The sequence below is a fragment of the Lonchura striata genome, chromosome 6, assembly GCF_050655825.1.
Source record: "Lonchura striata isolate lonStrDom1 chromosome 6, ASM5065582v1, whole genome shotgun sequence".
In the NCBI taxonomy this organism is placed as follows: domain Eukaryota; kingdom Metazoa; phylum Chordata; class Aves; order Passeriformes; family Estrildidae; genus Lonchura; species Lonchura striata.
The window spans coordinates 33,196,092-33,210,454 of NC_140708.1; the positions used below are offsets into that span (position 1 = coordinate 33,196,092).

The window sequence follows — 14,363 nt, forward strand, 5'->3', positions numbered from 1 at the left end:
CAATTATTTGTAGCTGACAAAATATCACACAAAGGCTGTTTCACACTGCAGGCCAGGTGCCCAGCAATGGTTGTTTTGGAGGAGAGGAGCCACTGGGAGAGTCTCCCAGGAGCAGGGCCGCGGGTCGGCTGCGCTGGGCAATGGGGTGTGCATCACCCCTGTGCCCGTGGCAGGAGGGGATGTCCTGCAGTGCCCGGGTCCTGCTCTCAGTCACCCCCTGCCCATGGCCAGGGAGCAGGGCTGCAGCCACAGCAGGGCAGCAGGTGCCTGTACAGGTGCCCACGGTCCAGCCTGGACCTTTCTGCTCCCCCCAGAGCCAGAGACAGCGCGGGCATTGTGGGTTCCTGCTACAGGATGGGGTTTCTGCTGATAAGCAGTTCTCAGAACTGAAGCTGTTTCAAAAGACCTTGCCTGTTCTGGCCCCCGACCTGCTTCTCACTGGCCACCCAACAAATGCTGTTGTTGTGGCCCTTGCTTTTCAGCACAAAGCCCCAGGAATGTTTCCTGAAGTAACTTGCAAGTGTTGGCACACAGTGTTGACATCTTCAGAGGCATCAGTGCTGCAGCTGTAGGTGACACAGCAGAGGAGAGGCGATGCACTGGAGAGCCACAGCAGCTTTAGTTCACGAGATTCCTTTACATTGAAGTAAAACCTTGGGGAAGCTTTGTCACGAGGGAGAACCTGTGCAGAACATCCTACCAAACTAAGACTACAAGTGTCTTAAATTTGTTTTGGTTTACTCCATTCCACAGTGAGCTAATCTTTAATCTGGGTAATTAATTCATCTTTAAATATTAATATTTAATGCCCCAACTAAAGGCATTTGATTAGTAAATTTAGTTTATTTAAGTTTAGTTAATATGGGGTGAACTTTCCTATGTGTCCCCACTAGGAGAAGTCAAATCCTGGGATCTGCAGGGGGGGTCAATCCTGCTTTGGTGAAACCCTTCCCTTAGGTCAGCACTGGCAGTGGGCTGGCTGCATGTCCAGGCTGACAGCCTTGCTGATACGATTAAATGTCACTGGCTTTTTTTCACAGGGTCCATCTTTCAGCCAGCTTTACCCCCCAGGTGATTTTTCTGCCCTGGTGGTGCCTCCATGTTCACTCAATCTGGCCAGGCCCAGGAAAATTCTCCAAAGGGTCCTCTGTGGGGACTGCTCTCAAGGGAGAAAGATCACAAAGACAGTTTTCAGGAAGCTGAACAATTAGTTAGTTTGAACAATTAGTTAGTTACGGAAAATGCAAACTTTGAGTGCCAAGAGGTCAGAGCAATATCAGAGCATTGAAGTGTTATGCTCTGGGCTGCCTGAGCATCATGGCAGACCAGTTATGATAGAATAATTTATATGATCCAATATTTACTGGCCTCAGAAGAAGCTTATTTTCAATTACCTACTATTCTTTCACAAACCTAGGTGGCAGGAAGACGATTTCTTTTTTTTTTTTTTCTTTGAAAGGGAACAGTTAGAGGGAACAGCAATAGCTGAAACATAAGAATAAAACACACACTTTAAAATAATTCAAAATATCAAACACTGGCTTTCCTCCTCCCGCAATATCTGTGGTCTTAAATGCATCATTGCAAGGGGAATTATTCATGTAGTCTCATCAATAAATCTTACTAATGTCCTTTATATTGCAGTCCTCATTCATCTAGCAACTCCTCTGTAAATGGTAATTAGGGTAAGAGCTAACTGAGATACCACAGAGTTGGCTCCTGGCAGTCACTGAACATCCCAAGTATATCAGGGCTGTAAAGCAGGCATTTCTCAGCAGCAGCTCATTCATTGTGAGCCCTGATTCAATTATTACCTTGTCTCCTGTTTCACAGCAAACACTTTGGTTCACATAAAGCCTCAGAGCCTGTGTCGGTGAATTCCTTGAATGGAGTCAGTTGCATTTTGTCTCCTCTCAGTATCTAGCCTAAATCCAGGAGAGGCAGTCAAGGGGGAGCCCGGTTTCCCTCTGGCAGCATAACTGGGCTATTCCTGCAGAGAGGTTTGGCTTTACTATTGACTCTTCCCTCCACTGCCTGGAGCTGTAGGGCTGGGATATCCCAAATTATGGGAAATGGATGAGTCCCAAGTGTGGAGACCCCAAGCAGCAAAATCAGCCACCAAATCTGTCAGTCTGCTCCTGCCAGACCTAGCTCACCTTTTGGTGCTTCTTCACTGGCTGCCCAGGGATGCACTGTTAATTTACATCCAGCTCCTACGTATGCCAGCTTTGAAGGCTGGGAGGAACTCAGCTCTGTAGAGATCATCTTCTCCTGACCTATGTCCAAAGAGTCCTGCCACAGTTTTAGCAAAGGCATTATCACACAAAGCAAGTGTGCCTGGCAGGGCTCTGTCCCAGCTCCTGCCCTGAACACCAACCCAGCAGAGACCAGGCAGGGTCTGCACCTGCCTTCCTTGCCAGCAGAACAGCCAGCTCCTCCAGAAGGTGCACGTTGAAGGAGGGATTTAGTCCACCCCTTCCTTCTCTCATTCATACTGGGGCAACAGCTGAGACACTCATGGCTTTGCACAAATACCTGACTCAGCAGTGTGACACTCAAAGGTCTTGAAGACAATGCTGCCTTTCTAAATGGTCAGAGAAGGTGTGGTGGTACTGCTGGAATGGAAGGGATGAAGAAAATGCCACCAGCTGCCTTCTCTGCCATGGACTTGAGACAGATTTCATGATACACAAAGTGCAGTATCACTGGCAGTTTATTGTGCTCTGCTTTTCCTTCAGACACCACTCTTCAGTTGTGCCCACCCCATATTTCATGCCCAGCACAATTATTTTGGGAGATACACTCAAAGCAGTGAATTGACTCTGTTTAAAAATATAAAAGAAACCAAACAACGCTGTGCAATGAAATAAAAAATAAAAAATGTTTTTTTAAGAAGGATCAGTTCCCGAATGTCACTGAGAGTGACCCCACAAGCAGTCATGCTGACATATCTGATGGCAGGAAAAAGCTGTGGGGGCGTGGGAATACCTTAAACCGGCTGAACAGCCACCCAGTGCTTTGTCTTATGAAATCCCTGCCTGAGGAGAGGCTGTGCTCTGCTGTTTTCCTGCTTCCCCTCTCTTCCTTTCCCCCCAAACCCTTGGGCCCCCATCACTGCCATGGCCACATCCAGCCCGGGATGTCCATTTTAATCTGCAGTGTGTACAGAAAAGAGCTGGGAGCAGTGGCTGCCTGAGACCCACCTGACCTTTGGATGTACAGCAAACTTCCTGCTCCAGGGCTGCCAGCTCTTTCATCTCCCAGCCTTTAAAAAGGAAAAGTGAGCCTATGTGAAAAAATGCTTTGTAATGGGGACTCCTGGAACAACTTTTCTCTCTGGCCCTCTGACTGAGCCATAGAAAACAGTAAATATCTCTCCCAAGAGTCCTTTTCTTACAATAGAAAAATGTCAGGCAAAACTGAAGTTTCATTTCCCAGCCTTGGACTCTGCAGCAGACAGGCACAAAAGCTAAAGAAAAAATAAAACAGCAAAGGGGAAAAAAATTCCACTCTTGTTAATTCAGAGTTTGGAGAGATTTTTGGTGGAGAATAAGCTTCTTTTGGTGGGGAGCAAGACACACTTGGGAACTGGGTCTCTCTTTTTGCAGGAGGAAGTGGTCTTGGGCTATACTTGACAGCAAATTAGCATTGACATTTGACTTGTTTTGATCTGAGTTATTTACAATGGTATTATCTGTGTATTTTTTACATGCTGTGAAGATTCCCATTGCCAGATGCCTTGAGATGGCTGTAGGATGCAGAGCATTCCACAGTCATTACTCAGGGGTCATAAACTTCACATTACTTGCGGGGAGGAGGGGAGCAGGGGGAAATGGGCTAACAATTAGAAAAAAGAAAAAGCAATCCTAGACTAAGATTTCAGTGGGCTTGTGTACTTAACTGGAGAGAAATTAAAAATGTGCTTAGGCGAGCTGGCACTGTCACACTGTAGGGCTGATGACTGGAATGGATCCTTGTGAAGTTGCTCTAGACAGAGAAGTGCAGTCAGGGGATAATTTTCCCAGTGCTCTGGTCTAGGGGAAGCTGTAATGGAGCAACTGCTCCACAACACTGCCAGGTCAAAGATCCCCAGCAGGGAGGGGATTGCTGCTTGGGATCTCCAGAGATGTCCCAGGGCTGGCACTGCACTGGAGCTGCTGCTGCAGGGACAGAGCTGATTGCCAGCTGGTGACTTTCAAGAGACAGAGCAACTCAAAAGGGAGATTTTGGGGTTTGAGTTTTTTCTGTGTTTGGGAAATTTTCAAGAGAAGTTCCAAAGCCAAATCATAGACTTACACTTGTGGTTTTTTAAAGCAGGTTCTTCATGCACAGACCTTCCTTACATCCTAAAGGAGTGAAGATGCCCAGGGAGGTTGGCAGGAGATGTCCAGAGATGCAATCCAAAGAAAGGACACCTCTAACTGCCAGCAGGCTGTTCTGCTTGATTTGTTCAGAGAGAAGTTTCTCTTCTGCAAGCCCCAGCACACACACAACAGCAAAATCCAGGCATGGCCTGGGAAGTGAACAGGGCAGGTATGAACCTTGCTAAAGGATAACTTCACAGTGATGTTGAATTCCCCAGCTGCTGCTCTCCAGTCAGGAACTCGAGTCCTTATCTCATCTGAGACTCAGTCATTAAACACTCTCAGCACAGCACATTGAAGTAAAACCTTGGGGAAACTTTGTCACGAGGGAGAACCTGTGTAGAACAAATTAGGGCAAGGGTGGGGGGAGTCTCAGAGGGTTGAGGAGTGAGAGAAGATGGAGAACCTGGCATCTGCAGGGCACAGATCCTGGTGTTGGGGGCTTTCTGGAGGCTCAGGGACTGGGCAGGGTCTGTGTTGGGTTGCATCCTTGAAAGTGCTGTGTGCTTAATTCTGCTGCCACCATGCTCTGCTGGAGCCTACCTGTTCAGCACATGATGGGTGTGATAAACACCTCATTTCCTTGGGTGGCATCATCCCCCACCTTCCACACCCACAAGGCTAGGCAGGTTTAAACTACAGATGATTAAGCCAACACCTACCTTAAAATATAAAACATTTTCAAGAAAGGGACTAACATTTTAGCTGAATTTGCAAAGGTCAAGAAAGGAAACAATTTAGACTTTGAAGCTGACACAACAGCATGGTCTGTTTCACTTCGCGGCATCTCAGGTCATTTCAGTCTCAACTGACCACAAAACTAACACTTTTGTGTGGTTTACATGAATCTATTTTCTATCTATCTATTCCTAGTGGCTTAGCTACACGAAGCCTTGTGACAAATTTTCAAACCTGTTACTTTCACTTGTCTTGCTCTTATAATTTGTATCTCACCTCTCTGAGAGCTCTCTTCTTGAGAACAAATCCTATTTTTGTAAGAGAACTTTCTTAGAACTCTGCAAAATGAAAAAGAAAAACTAAAATAAATGAGGCAACATGAATCCAGAAATTAAGAATAAAGCTCCAAACTTTATTCATTGACTTGAGTATAACAGTGATGCAGATTACAGTGGCACAGGAGTGCAATATGTGCTGTTTGCAGTATGACAGTGGAAACACAAATTGTACAGAACAGCAACCCAGCCCAACTTCTCATTATGCATACAAGCAGACTTACTGTACAGACAAGACATTGATTCACTTTTAGAGACTCAGAAAAAGAGACAGATGAATGGAAAACACAGGGACACCTCCCCAGAACGCTGGTTTGGAACATGTGGAGGGAGGAGAAAAGAAAAATAAAATAATAAAAAATCCTATTGCCCAAATCTACTGATTTAAAGGAAAGTATACCTTTTAAAAATTACTTTAAGTTTCCAAAGCTTAAAAAAAGTCCCCAGCTGTAAGGCCCCCTTACAGGAAGAGTTGTCCACAATGCCCAAGCCTCACTGCTCGGACAGGGCTGCCCTGGGAGTGACACTGAGCTCCTGGCTGGGTACACCCAGCAGCCAGAGGCTTCCCTGGCTCCAGGGGTGCAGTGCCAGTGAGAGGCTCCACTGCTGCCAGTGGGTTTGCATCTGGGGGGAAGTGCATTCTGAAGGTGTTCAGTGACAAAAGCCCAGGCAAGTGTCCAGTGGGACCTGTCAAAGCATCCTAAGGGAGCCAGAGACTCAGCCTGGTAAGGCACCACTGGGATTCCCACAGCTGCTTCTGCTGCTGGAACTCTGCATTTCCTAATGCCCAGGGGCAAGGTCCTGTGGGCCTCAGCTCTGCAAGCCCTGGGAGCAACACCTGGACTAACTCTGGTGATCCTGACACAACAGGTCACTGTTTGCCTCTGGTCATCTCTTTTTTCCTCAAAAGAAGGACCACAGTGCACATGGAAGTATTACCTCTTCACAAAGATGAGCATTTTTGAGCAACTCATTAGCAGAAATCTTATTTTCCTGTTAGAAGCCCTTTGGGCAACAAATAATTTATTTTGCATACAGGCAAACAACATTAATGGCCAATTACATTCCCACTTCCTGCACTGATGCTTACATTAAAATTAATAACACTTCTGCCAAATGTGGGCATCACACAGCTCCTGCCAGCAGAGTTGTCTGACTGAAAACTCAGTATCTTTGCATTGTGATGGATTTTTTTTTTCTTGCTGTTTCTGATCTCATTAAGCACAGAAAAAGTGTGTGGGAGAAATCACAAGGCAAAACTCACCAGCCAGAGCAATGCTGCAGCCCACAGTGATAGGAGTGTTCTACACTAAGGGGAAAAGGTGCATTGTGCTACTGTCACAGTGCTCAGGAGCTCTCTCCAGCTCTTCATTTTGCAGCAACAGGGTAAAAATGTACCACATATTGTCAAGACCAGCCTTTGCTAAGCATCTGTCCTGAAGACTATGCTGGACTCTGTGGGTGTGCTGACAGGGCCACAGAGTTTGACAGGGCACAAACCAGACTGTGACCTGGGGAGAACTGAATGGGGAAGGGGGCAGTGGAGACAAGCCCTAAGCAAACCTCTGGCATGGAAAGATGAATGGCATTTTGGACAGATTAGTTTAATTCTTGTTTCCTGCAAGTGTTTTATTGCATTGTCATTATCACTGACTGGTGTTCCTCACTGCTGTAGGTAACATTCAGGATGTGGACATCCTCCTTCACAAACACATTCCAGAGGAAAGCAATGAATCATGGAGTGAGAGAAAGGGTGGATTTCATTTGTCAGCCCTACAAGCCTGTGGTCCAAATATGCCAACATCTCCTCCTAAGTCGGGAGGAGCCAAGATAAATCATTCCCCTATGAGTTTAGAGGATGTTCGTATTTTTACCATTCTGAGACCTAGTTTTCCTGTTGCTTGTTCTAACAGCTTCATACCAGTAATTTCAGTGTGGGTGCTCACATGCTATGAACTCCAAACTTCACTTCCCCACAGTTTGAAACAGGTACTACAGGCTCATGCCAGTGTTTTCCTCCTGCCAACCATCACCCTGGCAAGCCCTGGGGAAATCAAGCTTATGCCAACCCTGCTCCTTCCCAGACCTTAACCCTTCTCTGTCCATTGGTATTACCCTGCCAGGAGACACAGGGATTGTGGGAAGGGATTCACTTCAAAACGTGTCTAACTTCAGCGAGGGTAACTTTTAGCAAAGAGGCTGCTGCTGAAGTCTCTTGAACAGCAGGACATCTGAACTCCATGGCTGAGAAAGGAGTTCCCAGCTGCATCAGGGAAAGGGCAGCAAGCACTTCAGTGCCTGCCCCACAGACTTAGGACTTTGTAAGGAGAGATGGCACCTGTCTTGACAGAAGTAAAAGCACTACTGCAGCCACAGAGATGTCTTATCCCACATAAAGCTACTGAGTTCTCCCAGCCTAACCTTTCACAGCACACTGCAGTACATCCACAGCACACCACAATCCATATTTAATAATTTAATGGGCTCCAAATGGGGAGGGTGTGTGCCACACCTGCACCTGTGCTCAAGGATCTGCATCTGTACATAATCCCATATGTACTTAACCCCATGTGTACACGTGGGGTCGTTCTGCAATGCTTTGACTGGGCCTTGCTCTTACATCACTCCTAAAGCAAAAAAGGAGAAAAAAAAGAAAAAAGCAATCAGTTTTTAGTCCCCTTGGTAATGACATTGTATTGACAGCATTGATGGGATGGACTTTATCAGAAGCTCAAATGCTTTGCAGGAGATAGAAGAACACAAGCATGTACTTAAGGCATATTAATAGAATCATAGAATGATTTGGGTTGGAAGGGACCTTTAAAAATCATCTAGTCCAACTCCTGACATGCCCCAAGGGAATATCAAAGAGGGGAATTACTAAGAACTGCTACTCAATGGATACCAGGAGAATGATTAATTGCTTACAAAGAAAATTCTCCCTGGGGCTACATTTTGTTTTTATTAGGTGGGAAGACCAGATGAAAAAACAGAAAATATTGCAGTGACAATCACTACGAGCCCACTGCAGAAATCCTCCCTCCCTCATGGCTGGCTGCAGTGTGGGTTTTGTGGACAGATGATCTCTGGGGTGTGTCTACATGTAGGTGGTTGAGAATTATCTACAGACATGAAACTGAAGCTCAGAAAACCCTTCATGTTCTCAGTCAGGAATAAAGCAGTAGTAAGTCTAGTGCAGAGGGCTGTGAATTCACTGACTGCTCCACACCGGTGAGATGGGAGCCACAGTGGCCCAAAAATCCAGTCAGAGATGAGTTGTTTCTGCAACATCTAAGCGAGCTTCACTTCATTCCTTCCCAAGCTTTAGCTGCAGTTTTAAATTCTCAGTTGATGAGGCAGACCCAAATTACCATGCCATTCTTCACAGGCTAACAGGCTGAGGTTTTTTTTTTTTGTTGTTTTTGTTGTTTTTGTGGTGGTTTTTTTTTTTTTTTTTTTTTTTTTTTTTTTTTTTTTTTTTTTGCATAGAAGGGAGAGGTAAGAAAACAACCTGGCTTAGTCATTTCTGAAATGACTGGGTAGTGTGTTCATATGTGCTGTGAGAAGTTCAGTAGTAACCTAGAGATGGAGACAGAAAAATGCAGACTGGCAGCTCACATCCTTGAGAAAGCAACTCCTCAGGTCTAAAAGGGGTATGGTCAAGGTAACTTGAACTAACAGACCTGTATTGCCTAAGAGTTTGAGTGTCTGTAGGATGTGGGATGACAAAATGTAGAGAATTTTAATAATTTAAATGCATTAAAACTCAAATGTTTGTCTCAAAGTTAAGCCACACTTTGCAGGTGACCAAACACTGAATTTCTGAGACCCCAGCATTCACAATGTCTGTGAGCATGTTTCAGCAGTCACTCAAAAATGCATTTTGAGCCCCTGACACTCCCACTTACTTCTCAGAGCTCCTCTAAAAACCTTTCAGATCTGTGTTCTGAAAAATGAGGTGAAATATGTTACCCTGATCCCTGCTGCAACCTCAGTGCCACCCAGAGAGCTCATTCACAAGTGTGTGTGTCAGTGTCCCCAGGGACTTGTGTTCAGTGGGGATGGTGCCAGATCCTTGGTGGCAACGTTCTCCAACCTGTCCCACAGACACACATTCCCTTAGGGACACGGAGCAGGTGCTGAGCCCTGGTCTCTGTCTCTACCCTACTGAACCTTCATCTCAGATTTTATCAGAGGAACCACAGTGATCTGTCACAACAGGACTTCCTAAACCAGCAAAGAAGAGGCAGGGTTTGGGCTGTCCTGCACAGTTCATGGTGAAATGTCATTTGGTGATACAGAGAACTCAACACAGTGATACTGAATCTCAGAACTACATGGGACTGTTTCCTCTCCCTGACTTCCAGATTTTAACACCAATGTCTCATAGAACAGAAAATAGAAAGGTTCTGATGTCTCCAGTGCCTGAAGTTTCTTCATTAAAAAGAAAACTTTGAATTCTTTGACAGACACAGAACCTAAATGACCTTCTCCTGTCAGGAGCCAGGCTCATTAGTGCAGTTATGCATTGGCAGTTAAGCACCAAGGAAGAGAAAAAGCAGCCACACTGCATCTATTCCATTACTTTGGTGCTCATGTCCTCCTCTGCAAAGGACTTGCCCAGAAGCAGTTAAGGTATATACAGGCAGTTTTTCAAGCTGCAGCATATTGGAAGAAGACTGAAAGCAATAAGGAGTTCAATGCAGCTCAGAAACTGTTTTGCATGATTACTCTGTCTTCAAAAACCAAGTCAGGCACAAAGGGAAATAAAAATAACCAAGGCTGGAGCTTTGTTGCTTCAAGAGAGGAAAAATAAAAAAAAAAAATCTGTGCCCTCTTTTCCAAGCACAAGTGAAAACCTACATTAACTAAAATGAGTGCTTGGCCCCATGCACTGTGCCATACTGACAACAGCTACTGCAGTTTAATCAAAAAGCCTCTATTGGCAGAGCTTGGCACCTTGATGGTACCTTTTAATTCATAAACATTTCCTCCCTAAGAGGGATGAATTTGCATGTTAGCTTGCAGAGAACCATTCTCCCTGCCACTGTGAAATCCTACAACTCCACTGCAGCCTGATGAGCTGTACTAGTATTTACTAGCAGGGCGTTCATCCTGAAATCTCTGGGTGCAAACCAGGGCACACTTAAAAAAGCTTTTTTTCACTCTGCCATTCCCACCCCCATGCACCCACCTCCTGGAGTACATTACAAGAAAACTGACTCTTCTCCATCATTCCCATTACTTAAGTGATCTTAAATTATTCCAAGGACTGGTTAAGCTCCAGCCTTATTAATTCAAGCAGAAAGTGTGGAAGAGGGAAGACTGACAACACACACAGCAATTCACTTCTTATATCCTAGCAAATATTTACAAGGAGTCCATTTTCCAGAAATCCAAGTGGTGTGTCCTGCAGGTGAGCAGAGTGCCCACCACCACAGGCTGTGTTACACGAAGAAGACACTGTGTCAAAAGAGTGCCAAGTGAGAAACTGTTGGGTAAAAGACTTGCTGTGATCATGTGGATAAGTTACAAGGGGCTTCTCCTTCACTACAGACCTATGTCCCTCTCCATATATACACCATATATACACACATACACACACACAGAGATAGATGGAGAGATATAAATACATGTGTGCACACAGGCAAACACGCATACATATATATATATATTTATATATGTATATATTCTCTTCCAGTTCTTGGAGTGGTTACAACTACTTTAGTCTACAAGGCATCCTAAGGGCACTTCCTGGCTCTAGCAATAAAGTCCATTGTATTGTGGAGAGAAGTAAAGGGAATATCATTGAGGGAGAAGAACAGAACAGTTTTCTATCTTGTACAGCATCAGGTAACAGATTGACACCTCTGAAAACTATCATTGCTGTTTCTGAGCCCAGATAGTTTCTCCCTGCATTCCAGGAGGGCAATTGTTGATCTTGTTCAACTGCAGAGGTGTCACTATGTTGATTTTCCCTTTTTGGTGGATAAGTAGTTGCTTCCAAACAGTTTGGACTGTGTGATAGAATATTCTATGCATCATTTGTGGTTGGTTTGTTTAAAGGGAGATTAAAAGAGTTTTGCTTTTTTCTTCATGTCGTTGCGTCTCCAGAGAGGTAACTTGTCAAACTCCTGTATCGTCATGCCAAAGATTTCTTGGAAAACTTCAGGTGCTAAGTGACGCTTTAAAAAAAAAAAAAACAGGAGGGGAAAAAAAAAAGGAGAAAAGGCAATGGTCAGTCAAAACCAAAGAGACACAACAGGAGGTTGGAGTGCCTTAGGTATTTTATGTCACTGTGTAAGAGCCATTGCTAGAAAAAATAATGCTTTGGCAATACACATATCCAAGTCCTCATGGACTTGTGTGCCCAAGGAACCACTCAGGGAATATTTCACTTGCTGAATAAGCAAGAGACAGAGAAATGATTGGTCTGAAACCATCCAAAAAGCAGTGACAGACCAGAGAACAGGACCAGCTCCTGCACACCCCTGTCCCAGGCTTTAGCAAGTCACCTCTGCTTTTGGAAATCCAAACAAGACCCTGGGATTTTAGGAGTGCTCTGCAGAGGGGCTGCAGCTTGATGTGCTCCAAGTTCTGAGAAGGAAGATGTCTGGCCTGGCTAATTGTTCAGCAGACCTCTCTGCTGTTAATGAAACACTTTTTGGTGCTGTCCTGTGCAAAAGTTACTTCTCATTCAGCTACTTTACAGTGCACTAGATGGGGAAAGTGTCTCCCCGTGGCACTAATCTAACACAGCACTGAATTCTGATTTGTGACCACATATCTAATAATAAACATGGGCATAAACCCAAATTGTTGCCCAAACTAACCACATTTTTGTGGCTCCTTCCATTAATCTCCACAGAAGATTAACTGACTACAAATGACTTAAGCACCCCCAGCATTCCACTGGGCTGCTTAAGTCTTCCTAATCCACAAAGTTGTAAACTATATTTGTTTGTTTTTACATCCTCATATTTTTTGGATATCATCCAGTCTTCTAACTAAGTCACAGGACTCATGATGAGTTAAAGAAAGTTAAGACTTTTGGTCCTCAAGGATGGCTGACACTAACTCTCAGCTAAGAGATGGTCCAAGAACAAAGCATTGCTCCAGTCCAGCCTGGATCTCATGAAGCTTGTGCAATTTTGGGCTTTTAGCAAATCCACAAGTATATAATGAAAGGCCTGAAAACAGAAGGGGATTGTGAGAAGCTCAGTCTATGAGCAGGGAGACAGAGATGTGTGAGGTTGTTTGAGGAGATGCAGCTGCTGCCTCCCAATGGCTGATTCCTCTTTCCCTCATCAGCACTGAGAGATCTTACCCCATTTCTCGGGACTCACATTTCAGTGTTTCAGCTTTCACAGACAACAAACAACTTTAGCAGGAAAAAAGCATTTAGGAACTTGCTTCTCTTACCTCCAGCCTGGTTCTGTCTACATCTTTTAGTATTTTATTTCGCCCTCTGTTGGTCACCATGAGTATTTCATATGGAAAAATCTGTTAACAACGTATAAAAAGGGGGGAAAAGAGATATTTATATTTATAGTCTAAAGCAGACAGAACAAAATGTGTGCCATTTTCATAAACACACAAATATTTGGGTTTTTTTTTCAAAACAAATATCAGTTTGGTGATTTTAAATTTTTTTTCTTATCTTTTTTTTTCCCTAAAGTTGTATGGAAAACAAGCTAATCTGAACAGATCCAGAAATTGTTTAGCATTGAACTACCTCACACTGTAAAACCAAAATTTTTATGCTGTATGTAAAACATCAGCTGGCTTTGGTTAGGCAGAGTCCTTTCTAGACAATGTATTTCCTCATCCATCAATGTATAAATTTACTGAAGTAATTGCATTTGTCATTCATTGGTCTAACTAATGGTTGCCAGAGTGTGCACAGCCCTAAGGACTGACAGTAAGTAGGCTTTAAATTAATGGAATTACATAAAAACAGCAGCATCCCTGAATTAGCAAAATATTAATTAGTGGAGGTCATTACATTCAGTAGAATTTATCACATGATTTTCCTTGCCTTTTTGGATAGTTAAAGAATTCAAACAACTAACACAAACAGTGCTGCTTGGAAAGGATTTCAGAAAATACTAAAATCAGTTTCTGGAATCATCCCTGGCAAATAAAACTGTGTTCTACTTTTTTTTTTTTTCCTCTGATAGATACTTCCATGCCTGGAATGACTTAGGAGAGCTCATGTTCTGTCTGCCAGAGCATCTCTAGAGCCCTTCCCACTGCACGTGTCTGTAGGAAAGCAGCAAACCCAAAACCCTCATCCAACCCCTACTCAAGTCAATGAAGTTTTTCTGGAAACTTCAGTGGCAACTGGCTCAGCCTTTACTGTCATTTATGGGTCTTGTCTTAGCTGCCCACTGGGAACATGAGTGAGACCACCAAAAATATCCTGGAGAGAGCTGAGCTATAACTAAAAATGCTATGAATTACGTTATTTCAACATCTGAAGAAGTTTGACTTAATCAACTTTTGTGCAGTACTCAGCAATTAAGTTCATTCCATTGTTAACAATTATCCCAATGAACTTTTCAAAAACATAACAAATAACATTCAGGCATCAATGAACACACCACTGGTTTTATTGTAAGTAATAATAATTTAAATAACGTGTGCTTACATACCGATTGTGAGATATGAGTCTCATGAGATTCTGACATTGTCACAATTGCACAATTAAGTCTATACTTGGAATTACATTTTTTATGTTTGGTACTGGAAATGGCTACTATAAACAGCATATAGGAAACTAAAATGTAATTTTTCATATTTAAACAGGCAGAGTTTAAGTCAAGATCTACAGTCATAAGTACATTTTATATTTAAATATTCACAAAAAGGCATGTCTCAATCTGGGCTAGCAAGATGCACAAATTCTGTCCTTTCTGGAGAACCATTTGGTATATCTGGTCATTACTAGAATTGTTAATCTTTACTTTTCATATGTTTCATGCTG

General features: G+C 43.7%; 1 protein-coding gene across 1 annotated transcript in view; it reads right to left on the reverse strand.

Moving 5' to 3' along the window:
• Positions 1–5,433: 5,433 nt before the first annotated feature.
• The window catches only part of ABLIM1 (actin binding LIM protein 1), a 191,917-nt gene continuing 182,987 nt past the window's right edge, over positions 5,434–14,363 (reverse strand). Inside the window, exons 22-23 of the mRNA XM_085582882.1 lie at positions 12,800–12,880; positions 5,434–11,562 (exon numbers count right to left, since the gene is read on the reverse strand). Of these exons, the coding sequence (XP_085439008.1) occupies positions 11,449–11,562; positions 12,800–12,880 (195 nt within the window). The 3' untranslated portion in view covers positions 5,434–11,448. The remainder of the gene's footprint in view (positions 11,563–12,799; positions 12,881–14,363) is intronic.